At 32.6% G+C, this 17,500-nt stretch overlaps 1 protein-coding gene across 1 annotated transcript in view; it reads left to right on the top strand.

Moving 5' to 3' along the window:
* Positions 1-17,500, top strand: part of LOC137624762 (uncharacterized) — a 161,093-nt gene that overhangs the window by 58,821 nt on the left and 84,772 nt on the right. Inside the window, exons 7-9 of the mRNA XM_068355714.1 lie at positions 4,169-4,279; positions 8,451-8,569; positions 13,658-13,805. Coding sequence (XP_068211815.1) covers positions 4,169-4,279; positions 8,451-8,569; positions 13,658-13,805 — 378 coding nt within the window. The remainder of the gene's footprint in view (positions 1-4,168; positions 4,280-8,450; positions 8,570-13,657; positions 13,806-17,500) is intronic.

Here is a 17,500-nt window from a genome sequence, read left to right as displayed (position 1 = left end):
GTTTTCTAGTTACAGTATGTTTGCTTGTTTGTTTGTCCACGTTTTTGTTGTATCCTTCAGTGTTATTAAATATAAATTTCCTCTTTCTTTCTTTTTCACTATTTTACAAGATAGTTCCTCGGTTTTACCGGTAATTCATTAAGTTCTATGATAATTTATATCATATTTTTAAAGCATTTGTTTGTTTTGCTTCTTCATTCTCCGTTGTTTACATCTTATTTTTAAGGCATTTCTTTGCTTTTCTTATTCATTTTCCATTGTTTTCTATTAATTATTGTGTTTTATGCTGATTTACATCATAATTCAAAGCATTTTTTTATTTTCTTCTTCACTCTCCAATGATTTCTATTTACCATTGTTCTTTATGCTGCTTTACATCTTGTTTTTAAGGCATTTCTTTGCTTTTTTTTCTTCATTCTCCGTTGTTTTCTATTAATTATTGTGTTTTATGCTGATTTACATCATATTCTTTCAATTAATTTCTTTGCTTTTCTTCTTCATTCTCCGTTGTTTTCTAGTAATCATTGTACTTTATTCTAATTAACATCATATTTATTAATGCATTTCTTTGCTTTTCTTTTTCATTCTCCGTTTGTTTCTATTTATCATTGTACTTTATTCTAATTTACATCATATTTATTATTGCATTTCTTTGCTTTTCTTCTTCATCCTCCGTTTGTTTCTATTTATCATTGTAGCGAAGGTAAAAAGGCTCTCCTTAATTCTTTATATCACTCAGGGTTTTCTTTCGTAATATTTTCCTTGTAAACAATTGTGGGAAAATTATGAATCACATTTTTACGCATTCCAACCATAAAAGCTATTCATTACCGTTGAATTTTGTAATACAATAGCTTTTAACATCTTTGGAAAAAAAAGTATGTGTATAATTCAATACTTTCTATTGAAAACTTTACCACAGAAACGCTGAAGAATTTTCTAGAGAGAGAGAGAGAGAGAGAGAGAGAGAGAGAGAGAGAGAGAGAGAGAGAGAGAGAGAGAGAGAGACGGACGTTGTTCTGTTCGAACACTGCATTACGAAATGCGGATTTCGTTTTTGTTTCCTTTTTATGCAGATTGTCTTTCCATTGTTGAAGTTTAAGAAGAACAATGTAATCATGGAAAGAAACACACACACACACACACACACACACACACACATATATATATATATATATATATATATATATATATATATGTGTGTGTGTGTGTGTGTGTATAAATATATACATATATATATATATATATGTATATATATATATACACTGTGTTTATATATACATACATACACACACACACACACACACACATACATATACACACATATATAAATACATATATATATAAAATTATATATATATATATATATAGAGAGAGAGAGAGAGAGAGAGAGAGAGAGAGAGAGAGAGAGAGAGAGAGAGAGAGAGAGAGAGAGAGAGAGAGACAAATAACAAAATAACCTGAAAATTAAAAATAAACAATTCAGATATAATGAAAATATCCCCCTTCAGATTAATAAAAAAAAAATCACCAAACACAGTATAGTTAGATAGAATTGGAAAGATAGATAAAAACCAACAGTATTCCAAAGAATATCATGAAAAAAAGAGTGAATGAACGCTAACTAAAGAAGAACAAACAGGAACAAAGGAAGGAAGAAAATAGTCATTTATTTTCATAATGAGAAAATCTAATGAGAGAATCAAATGAAGCACACCTTCGTGACGAAGATAGTCTATTTTCAGCTGGTAAAAATAAAAATAAAAATAGAAATATAAATAAAGATAAAAATAAAACTAATGATGCAATGACCTCATGAAGATGGTCAGGAGTTGGGTGGACCGTTGATTTACTTTTTTACGTTTACTTAATTGCTTGTTTTATTTATTTATTTATTTTTTTATTTATTTTTTATTTTTTTTTTTTTATTATTCGACTGATAATCGCTGATGAAAATGGTAATTACTGGAGGCTTTATATAAAGGCATCCTTGCGTGACAGGAGAAGAAGGAAAAGGTGGTGATGATGATGATGATGATGATGATGATGATGATGATGATGAGGAGGAGGAGGAGGAGGAAGACTGCAAAATGTAGTTTGCCTTCCTAAGCATTCCTACCCTCACTTCTGTTAAAGTCTCTTGGTACATTTATACAACTTTCATATGTTAAATATAACAATTTACAACAATATGACTTTTTCGATATGACCCAGGTACAGTTGGACTCAGAATTTCCAAGTACACATCGCTATGAGGAAGTGCACCCTGTCACACCCTATCTGCAAGTCCTTTTTTTTTTAGCCCCGCCCACCACCTCTGCCGTCTCTCCCTACAGTACCTGTTTGGTTACTCTCCGCGCAGTAATGGTGTGACAGGGTGCTCTTCCTCAGTGGGAGGTTTAAAGGTTTAAAGGCCGCTCATGAATGGCCGATGCAAGGGACAGTGACATTGCCCTATCAAGCAGGATAATGCCCTAGAGACTGACCATATATACATATGATCAGCGCCCAAGCCCACTCTCCATCTAAGCTAGGACCAAGGAGGGCCAGACAATGGCTGCTGATGACTCAGTAGATAGACTCCCTCAAACCAACCCCCTCCCCTCCATCCTTAGCTCACAATGATGGTGAGGTTGCAGCAACCATAGAAACTAACGAGTCATGGACGTGTCCAACTGTACACTTATTCAACTTTCATCAGATAAATATATTTTACAACTTTCATCAGATAAATATATTTTACAACTTTTATCAAATAAACATATTTCAAACCTTTCATCTGATAAATATATTTTACAACACGATGACACTTCCAACACGACACAGGTACCAACAGACAGAGAAGGAAAAATCTAAACGGGCAAACAAGTCCTTTAAAAGAACGAATGGCCATCAAAACCACGAATGAACGAATTGCAAAAGCACCAAACGAAAAGGGAAACCACGAAATAAAAAGAAAATGAAAATACCCTCCTGCTATTCCCTTTACCACGACATAGGGAATCTCACATCCCGTCAAAAAAAAAAAAAAAAAATCGTATCCCGTCAAAAAAAGAAGAAAAAAAAACTGTCTCTCGTTGGCTGTACTACAACCCTCCCCTTCTATTGTGGTAGATTAGTTTTGATATACTTCAGTGGACGCACCAAACTTTTTACTTATCCCCACTTTGCCAGTTTTATTCAGGCACCCTTTGTCTACTGACAACCCCCCCCCCCCCTTTCATAAATCCTTATAGTTTATATATACGAAAGATTTATTCTAATATTGTTACTGTTCTTAAAAAAATTTTAATTGTTCATTACTTCTCTTGTAGTTTATTTCCTTATTTCCTTTCCTCACTGGGGTATTTTCCCCTGTTAGAGCCCTTGTGCTTGTAGCATCCTAATTTTCCAACTAGGGTTGTAGCTTAGCTAATAATAATAATAATAATAATAATAATAATAATATATTCAAAGGTTCTAAAGCTGAGGATTGTTCATGTATTTCAGAATTGATTTCAATATATATTCTTTTTACACTGCGCTTACGTGGTTATTTTGTGCTGAAATATATATATATATATATATATATATATATATATATATATATATATATATATATATATATATATATATATATATATATATATATCATAATTTCAAATATTAATTAAAAATCAGAATGCTCTTTGTGGCAAGGGCTTTAAATCATCATCAACGAGAGTTTTTGTCTGTCATGATTTTTATCACTCCACTTTTATGATAAAATAATTTTCCCGGATTATAGTGACGTAACATAATTTTGTTGAAAACTCAAAATAAATCCGACAATAAACAAACGTAGTGTTTTTTAAACTGGATATTATTTTATTCATGGTATTCATTTACGTAATATTTGTTCTCTTAATTCAAAATGATCACAGATTGCTAACAAAAGAAACTGAATTCTCTCTCTCTCTCTCTCTCTCTCTCTCTCTCTCTCTCTCTCTCTCTCTCTCTCTCTCTCTCTCTCTCTCTCACATGAAATTGATAAAATTTAAATATGTAATAAGTATATTTTCAAAGTTTATGACTCTCTCTCTCTCTCTCTCTCTCTCTCTCTCTCTCTCTCTCTCTCTCTCTCTCTCTCGCCAAGTCCCTGAAACGAATACCTCCGCCCTATCATCTATTTTCACTTGTTTCACTTCAGATCGGAGTGTGGCACTCGGCAAAGCCCCTGGGACTGGAGGTGAAGGACATTGTCTGGCCGGGTTACTCACATGTCCCACCAAACGGCATCCCGGAGAAATTTCATCTCAAGGTAAGAAGAAGAAGAAGAGGAAGAAGAAGAAGAAGAAGAAGAAGAAGAAGAAGGAGGAGGAGGAGGAGGAGGAGGAGGAGGAAAAATATTGAGAAGTTGTAGATATTTTGACGGACAAATATTAACCAGTTGTAAAACGATATTTTATGGACAAATATTGACGTGATGTAAAAGGATAGTTTTGGACAAATATTGACAAGTTGTAAAAGGATATTTTTAAACAAATACTGACATGTTGTAAAAGGATATTTTAGGACAAATACTGACATGTTGTAAAAGGATATTTTGGACAAATACTGACATGTTGTAAAAGGTATTTTTGGACAAATATTGACAAGTTGTAAAAGTACATTTTTGGACAAATATTAACAGGTTGTAAAAGGATACTTTTGGATAAATATTGACAAGTTGTAAAAGGATATTTTATGACAAATATTAACAAGTTGTAAAAGGATATTTTTGGACAAATATTGACAAGTTTAAAAGGATAGTTTATGGAAAAATATTGACAAGTTGTAAAAGGATATTTTATGGGCAAATATTGATAAGTTGTAAAAAGATATTCTATGGACAAATACTGGAATGTTGTAAACGGATATTTATATATTGACAAGTTGTTAAAGTATATTTTTGGACAAATACTGACAAGTTGTAAAAGAAAATGTTTGGAAAAATATTGACAAAATGTAAAAGGATATTTTTTTCCAAATATTGACAAGTTGTAAAATGATATTTTTGATGGACAAATTTTGAGATGTAAAGAGATGTTTTAATGGACAAATATTGATCCCTTTCAACAGGATATTTTTTGACAAATATGGAGAAGTTGTAAAAGGATATTTTATCGACAAATATTGACAAGTTGTAAAAGGATATTTTTGTTGTATAAATATTGACAAGGTGTAAAAGGATATTTTTGTTGGACAAATATTGACAAGGTATAAAAGGATATTTTTAATGGACACCTATCAACAAGGTGTAAAATTACATTTTTATGGACAAATGTTGACATGGTGTAAAAGAATAATTTTGGACAAATATTGACCCGTTTTAAAGGCATATTTTTTATGGAGAAGTATTGACAGGTTGTAAAAGGACACTTTTAGACAAACACTGAGTTGTAAAAGGATGATTGACAGGTTGTAAAAGGACACTTTTAGACAAACACTGAGTTGCAAAAGGATATCTTTGATAGACAATTCTCCGCTTTGTTATGGTTCGGACGTTAAATTTGGTTTTTCTTTTAAGGAAGCATTATTATTTACATTAACTACATACCCCTATAAATCGTTTTATTGGTTTGCTTTCTTGTACATTCCTAGATACAGTCTGATATACATACATCTCATAGACTAGGAATAACTGATATACTTAGGAGAGAGAGAGAGAGAGAGAGAGAGAGAGAGAGAGAGAGAGAGAGAGAGAGAGAGAGAGAGAGAGAGAGAATCATAAATGGTGCACTGACTAGTATAGAACAGGAGCAAATTACCTTTCACGTAATTAAGTTTGTTTATATAATACTGTATATATATATATATATATATATATATATATATATATATATATATATATATATATACATATATATATGTATATATCTATATATATATACATATACATATATATATGAATGATTTATTGTTAATTTATTCTCGTCATTTATTTATTTCCTTATTTCCTTTCCTCACTGGGCTATTTTTCCCTATTGGAGCCCTTGGGCTTATAGCATCTTGCTTTTCCAACTAGGGTTGTAGCTTGGTTAGTAATATACTGGTTTTATATATATATCTATATATATATATATATATATATATATATATATATATATATATATATTATATCTATATCTATATATATCTATATCTATCTATATATATATATATATATATATATATATATATATATATATATATATATATATATATTTACATCGGGGTGAAAATTAATCTCCCATAATCGGTACTTGTGGCGAAATTGAGGATTTCTTCAGCGAAGAGACAATGATTAACATCGACTTTACATTGAAACCACAAGAATTGGCGAAATCATTGAATTGACAGCGGAAAAATAATATAGATAATTATTCTTGTAATAAAATAGATCATTAATCTTGTTTTAAGAAAGACTTCAGCTGTATTGAAAAGAATTTTAATTCGCAATTAAGAAACTGCAAGGGGATATACCATATGTAAACAAAACATAATTATCAACAATAATGACAACACAACCACAGCTAACATGAACAACAACAGCAACCACAACAAGAACAAAAAGTCTTCAAATGACAATTAATAAAAGTACATATAAATAATAAAAAAAAAGTCTTGAAACGGACGACAACAACAAAAATCACAACAAGAACAAATAGAACAAAAAGTCTTCAAATGACAATTAATAAAAGTGCATAAAAACAAAATATAAAAAAAGTCTTGAAACGGACGACAACAACAACAACCACAACAAGAACAAAAGAACAAAAAAGTCTTTAAATGACAATTAATAAAAGTACATAAAAACAAAATAAAAAAAAGTCTTGAAACGGACGACAACAACAACCACAACAAGAACAAAAAGAACAAAAAGTCTTCAAATGGCAATTAATAAAAGTACATAAAAATAAAATAAAAAAAAGTCTTGAAACGGACGACAACAACAACCACAACAAGAACAAAAAGAACAAAAAGTCTTCAAATGACAATTAATAAAAGTACATAAAAATAAAATTTAAAAAAAGTCTTGAAACGGACGACAACAACAACCACAACAAGAACAAAAAGAACAAAAAGTCTTCAAATGACAATTAATAAAAGTACATAAAAATAAAATTTAAAAAAAAGTCTTGAAACGGACGACAACAACAACAACCACAACAAGAACAAAAAGTGTTCAAATGACAATTAATAAAAGTACATAAAAATAAAATATAAAAAGTCTTGAAACGGACGACAACAACAACAACCACAACAAGAACAAAAAGAACAAAAAGTCTTCAAATGACAATTAATAAAAGTACATAAAAATTAAATAAAGAAAAAAAGACATGAAACGGATGACAACAACAACAACAACAATCACAACCAGAACAAAGAAAATCTTAAAATGACAATTAGTATAAGTATACAAAAGGGAAATTAAACAAAACACAAAAAAAAAAAAAAAATCTTGAAAGGAGAATGTAAACTTTGCCAAGAACGACAAGGTATCTGCGATAGATAAACCCAACACAATCACGATTGGCAAACATAGAGACAATTATAATCATAATGGATAAACATAGGTAAGGGTCGCTTGTAAATAACAGGCAAATATCTGTGAAAGACGAGTCGCTAAACTGTCATATTCATTAGCACTATCTCGCGATTGTAAATAATGAAAAGAGGTGCGTAAGACTTTTTTTTTATTATTAGTTTATTTTAGCTAATGATTAACTACTACTACTACTACTACTACTACTACTACTACTACTACTACTACTACTAATGCTGCTGCTCCTGCTAATACTACGACTACAACTTCTGCTGCATTAAGATAAAACTGAATAATTAGACGTACTTATACAATATACACATGTATAGAAATACATTTAATTTATAAAAGCGTAAAAAATTTATATATATATATATATATATATATATATATATATATATATATATATATATACTATGTATATATACACATATATATACATACATACATGTGTATATATGTATATAATTCATAATACATATACAGTACAAACATGTGCTTATGGGTATACTGAACATATATATATATATATATATATATATATATATATATATATATATATATATATATATATATATATATATGTATGTATATATATATGTATATATATATATATATATATATATATATATATATATATATATATATATATATATATATAGAGCGAGAGAGAGAGAGAGAGAGAGAGAGAGAGAGAGAGAGAGAGAGAGAGAGAGAGAGAGAGAGAGAGAGAGAGAGAGAGATTAACAAATATATAAACTGATCCTCACCCTTCACATAACAACATTAACACAAAAAAAAAAGAAAAAAAAATCCCTGATGAAGTCGTCGAACAAGATGTCAATTGCATGTGACCTATCTTCCCCCCCCCCCCCCCACCCCTACCCCCAACCTCTAACCCCTCTTTCTCCTTTCCATTTGGCAGATCACCTTCATGGAGGAACCCCCTTTCATCAACATGGATCCGCCCCACCCCGTCACGGGGAAGTGCACGGCCAACAAAGGAGTCCCTTGCAGGATTGCCTCGGATTACATGATGCAAGGGTGAGTGAGTGTTTGTTTTAGTTTTATTGCATTCCTTTTTTTTATTTTTTTTTATTTTTTATTTTACTTTTTTTCATTTTTCTAATCTATTTGCGCAGTTTGCAGTTTTTTTCTGTTCATTTCCATCATTTTGCTATTTTTCATGCGTTCATTGCATTTTCTTTGTTTCTATTTTTTATTTTGATCTTTTCGATAATTTTTCTAATCTATTTGCGCAGTTTTTTTCTGTTCATTTCCATCATTTTGCTATTTTTCATGCGTTCATTGCATTTTCTTTTTTTTTTCTATTTTTTATTTTGCTCTTTTTTAATTTTTCTAATCTATTTGCGCAGTTTTTTTCTGTTCATTTCCATCATTTTGCTATTTTTCATGCGTTCATTGCATTTTCTTTTTTTTTCTATTTTTGATTTTGATCTTTTAATTATTTTTCTCATCTATTTGCGCAGTTTTTTTTTCTGTTAATTTCCCTCATTTTGCTATTTTTCATGCGTTCTTTGCATTCTTTTGTATTTTTATTTTTCTATTTTTGATTTTGCTTTTTATAATTTTTCTGATCGATTTACTCTGTTATTTTATATCCATTTTCCCTTATTTTGCTATTTTTCGTGCGTTCACTGCATTCTTTTTTATTTCACTTTTATTTTTGGAGGGTTTTGACTTGTATATATTTTTTCTTATGGCTGCTCATAACTCAACAGGTAGATCTATAAGCTCTCCAACCGCAACCCCCCCCCCCCCCCAACATCTTTAGCTCACAAGGATAGTGAGGTTGCAGACGCTACAAGAAACTATCGAGTTTGAGCAGGAGACATTTCCAAAAGGTCACCACAGTTTGGCATACTGTGAAGAGATTATAGTTTTGAGGAATAGCTATTGCACATGTTATAATCCCATGTCATAATGGTAGAAGAGACTTTAGCTATGGGAAGCAGCTCCACTAGGAGAAGGACACTCCAGAATCAAACTAGTGTTCTCTAGTCGTGGGTAGTGCCATAGCCTCTGTACCATGGTCTTCCATTGTCTTGGGTTAGAGTTCTCTTGCTTGAGGGTACACTCGGGCACATTATTCTGTCCAATTTCTCTTCCTCTTGTTTTGTTAAAGTATTTATAGTTTATATAGGAAATATTTATTTTAATGTTGTTACTGTTCTTAAAATATTTTGTTTTTCCTTTTGTTTCCTTTCCTCACTGGGCTATCTTCCCTGTTGGGGCCCCTGTGCTTATAGCATCCTGCTTTCCAAACTAGGGATGTAGCTTGGCAATTAAAAAAAAAAAAAAAAAAAAAAAAAAAAAAAAAAAAATAGAAAAAAAAAAAAATAATAATAATAATAATAATAATAATATGCCAGTGCACCCACACGGTGGGTTGCTTTGGTACTTTTTTTATTATTGTTACCAGCTGGCGTATTACCTGAACAGGCACATTTTTTCTGAACCTTTATGCATAATTGCCCTTACACTGTCATTTTTCATTTTCCTTCATCAAAAGCTTTCAACCATTTCTCCTTCTACAAAATATCTAATGACTTCTGTCTCTCAACTTCCTCTATAAACAAAGAAATAATACATTAATAGCAAAAAAAAAATAAAACAAAAAAATTACCAGCAACCCATACCCGATTTTCTTTACACATAAGCCTAGTTTAAAAACTGATTGCACAAACATATAAGTTAATACTTTATACAGTATATTATTCCTAGATATATCTCAACTCATGTCAAACATTTAAAGCATATTAATTTGAGACTTCCAGCTAGTATTTCATTACACCAGAGAAATTCTGGGCATTGCTGGATATTGCATTCATACAATACTTATCCACAAAACATGCACAATTAGAGGGAAATTTTTACTTGCAGACTGATACAGTACTTGTAAACTAAAGTGAAATTTTATGCTTATATACTGAGTTGATCGTATACAGTCACTCGTAACAGAGGTACTACTAGATATGTATATATACATACACACACATATATACATATATATAATATATATTTATACATATATATAATGTATATAATTATATATATAATATATTTATACATATATATATAATTATACATATATATATATACATACATATATATATACATATATATATGATAAATTTTTTGCACATTTAAACGTGTTTCTTTCATATTTCAAATAAGCCATATATATTAATACATTAAAGTCTGGATTCTCTTAACGACCTGGGGATCAGAGCCCCAGGCGGAACCGCCCAAAGACTATGATATCGGACCAGCGGGGATTTGAACCCTCGTCCAGGATATCTGTATGCCAGTGACCATACCACTCGGTCACGAAGAATATATATATATATATATATATATATATATATATATATATATATATATATATATATATTACTGTATATATATCATAATTTTATCACTAACACTTCAAATAAGCCCCAAATTCCTCTTAAAATCGAATTTACTGTCTGATAACTAGACAGGCATAGGGAAATCCATTATATCATAAAAATTTCTGGTCTGCCAAGGATACGAGCCGTTACCGACTTGGGTATAATGAGAGATAAGAGTTGCATTTAGGTTTTTGAAATCCTTAATTTTTTAATACACTCATCACTAGAAGCCTTGAAGCAAAATGAAGCGATCCTTACTTACATGGTACATGAACTAACGAACGATTTGATGCAGAGAGGTTAACATTAACCAGCTCTCTCATATGAAAAATAAAAGTTCGAACTTGCAGCGAATAGTTTTTATGTTGAACATGCTGACATAAGTCTCTTTGTATAGCTTATTTATGAAAAATATATTTTAATTTTACTGTTCTGAAAATGAGTTATTTCATTTGTTCGTTGCTTCGCTTGTAGTTTATTTATTTTCTTATTTCCTTCCTCACTGGGCTATTTTCCCTATTACAGCCCTTAGGCTTATAGCATACTGCTTTTCCAGCTAGGTTTGTAGCTTAGCTATTTATAATAAATAATAAAAGTACTTGCGTACCATGATGCTTAATACCTACATATTATTATTATTATTATTATTATTATTATTATTATTATTATTATTATTATTATTATTATTATTATTGTTGTTGTTATTCTTATTATTTTTATTATTATTATTATTATTATTATTATTATTACTTGCTAAGCTACAACCCTAGTTGGAAAAGTAGGATGCTATAAGCCCAGGGACTCCAACAGGGAAAATACCCCAGTGCGGAAAGGAAACAAGGAAATATTTTTTCTAAGATGAACATTAACATAAATACCTCCTATATAAACTATAAAAACTTTAACAAAACAAGAGGAAGAGAAACAAGTCAGAACAGCGTGCCCCAGTGTACCCTTAATAGCATTTGGGAATAAAACATTCTCGTAAACAGCCTAGTGAGGAAAGGAAAAAGGAAAAATACAAATTTTAAGAAAATGAACATTGACATAAATATCTCCTATATAAACTATGATAACTTTAACAAAAAATGAGGAAGAGAAACAAGACAGAATAGTGTGCCCGAGTGTACCCTCAATAGCATTAGGGCATAAACATTCTTGTAAACCTCAGTCTCGATATATCCTCTGACAACAATGCCACATCTCAAGTGCCAAGGTGTGCCCTCAATAGCATTAGGGCATACAACATTCTCGTCAACCTCAATCTTAATATACCCCCTGACAACAATGCCACATCTCAAGTGCCCAGGTGTACCCTCAATAGCATTAGGGCATACAACATTCTCGTCAACCTCAATCTTAATATACCCCCTGACAACAATGCCACATCTCAAGTGCCCAGGTGTACCCTCAATAGCATTAGGGCATACGACATTCTCGTCAACTTCAATCTTGAAATACCCCCTAACAACAATGCCACATCTCAAGTGCCCAGATGTACCCTCAATAGCGTTAGGGCATACAACATTCTCGTAAACCTCAATCTCGATATACCCCCTGCCAACAATGCCACATCTCAAGTGCCCGAGTGTACCCTCAATAGCATTAGGGCATACGACATTCTCGTCAACTTCAATCTTGAAATACCCCCTAACAACAATGCCACATCTCAAGTGCCCAGATGTACCCTCAATAGCGTTAGGGCATACAACATTCTCGTCAACCTCAATCTTAATATACCCCCTAACAACAATGCCACATCTCAAGTGCCCAGGTGTACCCTCAATAGCATTAGGGCATACAACATTCTCGTCAACCTCAATCTTAATATACCCCCTGACAACAATGCCACATCTCAAGTGCCCAGGTGTACCCTCAATAGCATTAGGGCATACGACATTCTCGTCAACTTCAATCTTGAAATACCCCCTAACAACAATGCCACATCTCAAGTGCCCAGGTATACCCTCAATAGCATTAGGGCATACAACATTCTCGTAAACCTCAATCTCGATATACCCCCTGCCAACAATGCCACATCTCAAGTGCCCGAGTGTACCCTCAATAGCATTAGGGCATACGACATTCTCGTCAACTTCAATCTTGAAATACCCCCTAACAACAATGTCACATCTCAAGTGCCCAGATGTACCCTCAATAGCGTTAGGGCATACAACATTCTCGTCAACTTCAATCTTGATGTACCCCCTAACAACAATGCCACATCTCAAGTGCCCAGGTATACCCTCAATAGCATTAGGGCATACAACATTCTCGTAAACCTCAATCTCGATATACCCCCTGCCAACAATGCCACATCTCAAGTGCCCGAGTGTACCCTCAATAGCATTAGGGCATACGACATTCTCGTCAACTTCAATCTTGATATACCCCCTAACAACAATGCCACATCTCAAGTGTCCAGGTATACCCTCAGTAGCATTAGGGCATACAACATTCTCGTCAACTTCAATCTTGATATACCCCTAACAACAATGCCACATCTCAAGTGTCCAGGTATACCCTCAGTAGCATTAGGGCATACAACATTCTCGTCAACTTCAATCTTGATATACCCCTAACAACAATGCCACATCTCAAGTGTCCAGGTATACCCTCAGTAGCATTAGGGCATACAACATTCTCGTCAACCTCAATCTTGATATACCCCCTAACAACAATGCCACATCTCAAGTCTTTCTTCCTTTTCCCGCAGAGTGAACGTAACCTGGGCCATGCGTAACTCGAGTTACTACAGGTGTTGCTCTGGCTTCTGTATCGACCTCCTGGTGAAGTTCTCCCACGACCTCGGCTTCTCCTACGACTTCTTCAGGGTGGAGGATGGCATCTGGGGCGCCATAGTGGTAAGTCGAACGATTTCCAAAGATTTTCAAGGAATCTCGATTGGATGCGATGTTTGCTTGCATGACAAGAAAAGATGTCAATACTCAATTTTTTTTAATGAGGCGCATTTGCACCGACTCGCAGCGGTGCCCTTTTAGGTCGGAAAAGTTTCCTACTATCTGATTGGTTAAAATTATCTTGTCCAACCAATCAGTGATCAGGAAACTTTCCCGAGCGAAAAGGGCACCGCTGCGAGTCGGTGTAAATCTCCCTCACTAAAAAGAATTGACTATAGTTACTATTAAAGGTCTTTCCTTGATGTGTAGTAAGAGTCATTCACTGTTAAAAATTTGCTTTAAAAAAAAAAAAACTGTAAATGTCAGGCAACATTTATCCCAGGATTTTTACCGTTTTATAAACGGATATATTGACGTAAAAGGGTGATACTACGGTCACAAACCTGTTAAAGATAATAACAATGTGAGGTAAAATTACGGTCGCCTGTATTTTACTGAAATACGGTTGAGAACAGTATATTTCTACGGAGAATTTCCGATTAAAATTACGGTTTTTCAAAGTGTTGTTTAGAAGGACTATAATGGTTTTGTTTTTTGAGCAGCACAAACAACTTTTCTTATATTACAACATACTTATTCTTTGATTGCCACTGAAGGATTATGTTTTAAGAGTCACCGAACGACTATTTTGAGTATAGTCAATTTCTTTTAGTGAGGCAGATTTGCAACGACTCGCAGGGGTGCCCTTTTAACTCGAAAAAAGTTTCCTGCTCGCTGATGGGTTGGACAAGACAATTCTCACCAATCAGATAGCAGGAAACTTTTCCGAGCTAAAAGAACACCGCTGCGAGTCAGTGAAAATGCACCTCATTAAAGAAAATTGAGTATAGACACTAAAGACCTCAGATTTCCTAGACACGAGACATCTGTTTTAAAAGCAACGAAAAGACATTGATTTGTGAATTACTTGAATCCATTCAATTGAATGTCATTTTAGACTCTATTTGGGTTACGAATCAAGACCTTGAGTTTGATGACCCCTTAAGTGAAATGTCTTCATGACCGATGAAAAGATATTTGTAGCCTTATTATATTCAAATAAAAAAAAGCGAATATCAAAAGCAGATACCGATGAAGCATATGTAAAAATACACATTAAAGCATATCTAATACAGGATTGCAAACTTTTACTCAAACTGGAAAGTACGTGAAAAAACGTGAAAAAAGGGTAATATAAACACTAAATATGTAAATAAAATCTAAAAACTTACTAAACGTTAAAAGGACCTCTATAGAGAAGTATTGTTAAAGATTAAAGAAAAATCTTATTTTCTAGAACGTTGTTAATAGTTTATATAGGACATATCTGTTTTTACGTTGTTACTGTTTTTAGAATGATTTATTGTTAATTTATTCTCATCATTTATTTATTTCCTTATTTCCTTTCCTCACTGGGCTATTTTTCCCTATTGGAGCCATTAGGCTTATAGCATCTTGCTTTTCCAACTGGGGTTGTAGCTTGGCTGGTAATAATAATAATAATAATAATAATAATAATAATAATAATAATAATAATAATAAAATGCCAACGAATTTAGTTTAGAAGAATGTAAATTCATTCATAAGGTCTCAGACAGCAAGAATAACATTAATTCAACATTTTCCCCCATTCTCTCCTTAAAGCTTTGTTTTTTCTTCTTTTTATCTATTTATAATGAAGGAAGAAAAAACTCAAGACTCAAAAATGCTGTATTACAAGTTTGATGCTTTAGGGTTGTGGTGGCCGATGTGATAACGTCCCTGACTGGTTCGAGCCCCGCTCAAACTCGTTAGTTTCTTTGGTCGCTGAAACCTCACCTTCCTTGTCAGCTAAAAATGAGGGGGGGAGGGTCTACCTGCTGAGTCATCAGCAGCCATTGACAGGCCCTCCTTTGTCCTAGCTTGGGTGGAAAGGGATCTTGGGTGCTGATATATATGGTCAGTCTCTAGGACATTGTCTTGCTTGAAAGGGTAATGTCACTGTCCCTTGCCTCTGCCATTCATGAGTGGCCTTTAAACCTTTATGTACCTATGAAACTATTTGTATTCAGACTTGTAATGATGGAAAAAAAAACTATTATTAGAAACAAGTTTGCAGAACTTTCTTTTTTAATTCACTTACTCTCTCTACTTTTATCCTTCATTACCTCCACTCTCTTAGCATTCCATATTTTCAGTAAATATCCTAAGGTACAACAAAGGTTCTCTCTCTCTCTCTCTCTCTCTCTCTCTCTCTCTCTCTCTCTCTCTCTCTCTCTCTCTCTCTCTACTTTTATTCTTCGTTACCTTCATTCTCTTAGCATTTCATATTCACATTAAATAAGTTGAATTTTACTATTAAAGGTTTTCACTTTTTTTCATTTTACTTTTACTTTGAACCTACCTTCTCTCCCTCTCTCTACTTTTATTATTCATTACTTCTATTTTCTTAGCATTTCATATTCTCGGTAAATACTCTAAATTAATTGTAAAGGTTTTATAGTGTGTGTTCTTTATTCTACTCTCTCTCTCTCTCTCCTCTCTCTCTCTCTCTCTCTCTCTCTCTCTCTCTCTCTCTCTCTCTCTCTCTCTCAACCACAAGCTTCTTCTAATCTTAATTAAAGAATGTTGTTATGATTTGATTTCAACAAGATTCTTTGGAGCTGAAATTCCAGTCTCGTATGGTTAATGAGATTCATAACTAAATGAATTTGTTAAAACATGATTTTAATGTGAAATTCTTCGAGAGATTTTTGCCCATTCGGAATCGTAATGAAGTTATTTTTCATCTGTGACTTTTCTTTTTCATATGGTAACTATTATTATTATCATTATTATTATTATTATTATTATTATTATTATTATTATTATTATTATTACATGCTAAGCTACAACCCTAGTTGGAAAAGCAAAATGCTACAAGCCCAAGCTCTCCAACAGGGAAAAAATAACCCAGTGAGGAAAGGAAACAAGGAAATGAATAAACTACAGAAAAGGAATGAAGTCAAAATAAAATATTTCAAGAACAGTAACAATATTAAATCAGATCTTTCATATATAGAGAAACAAGATAGAATAGCGTGCCCGAGTGTACCCTCAAGCAAGAGAACTCTAAACCACAGAAAGTGGAAAACCATGGTACAGAGGCTATGGCACTTCCCAAGACTAGGGAACAATGGTTTGATTTTTGAGTGTCCTTCTCCTAGAAGAGCTGCTTACCACAGCTAAAGAGTCTCTTCAATTTATGAAAATGATTTATGTTCAATGAGAGTTTCTTATATGAGATTACTCGTCGAAAATGTTACTTAACAATGTAAGATTCAGCGTCATATGAGGTTCGAACGAAATTGAAATCTCGAATTCTAAAAGGTCATAGGTTCGAATATCAATTCTATCATTAATGTAAGGTTCGAATGCAATAGAAATCTCGAATTCTAAAAGGTCTTAGGTTCGAATATCAATTCTATCATTAATGTAAGGTTCGAATGAAATAGAAATCTCGAATTCTAAAAGGTCTTAGGTTCGAATATCGATTCCATCATTAATAAATGGCTTCGAGGTTTTGTTTTACCTTTTCATAAGCTCCAGGAATAAGAGCCGAATATTATCTAACTTGTTCATGTGTTTATATCTACTGAATTTATTTACTCAACCGCCGTTTTTTTTTTTATTTAAATTCT

The sequence above is a fragment of the Palaemon carinicauda genome, chromosome 31, assembly GCF_036898095.1.
Source record: "Palaemon carinicauda isolate YSFRI2023 chromosome 31, ASM3689809v2, whole genome shotgun sequence".
Taxonomy (NCBI): domain Eukaryota; kingdom Metazoa; phylum Arthropoda; class Malacostraca; order Decapoda; family Palaemonidae; genus Palaemon; species Palaemon carinicauda.
The sequence above is the reverse complement of the archived record's forward strand: the minus strand, read 5'-3'. Positions and strand labels throughout refer to the sequence as shown.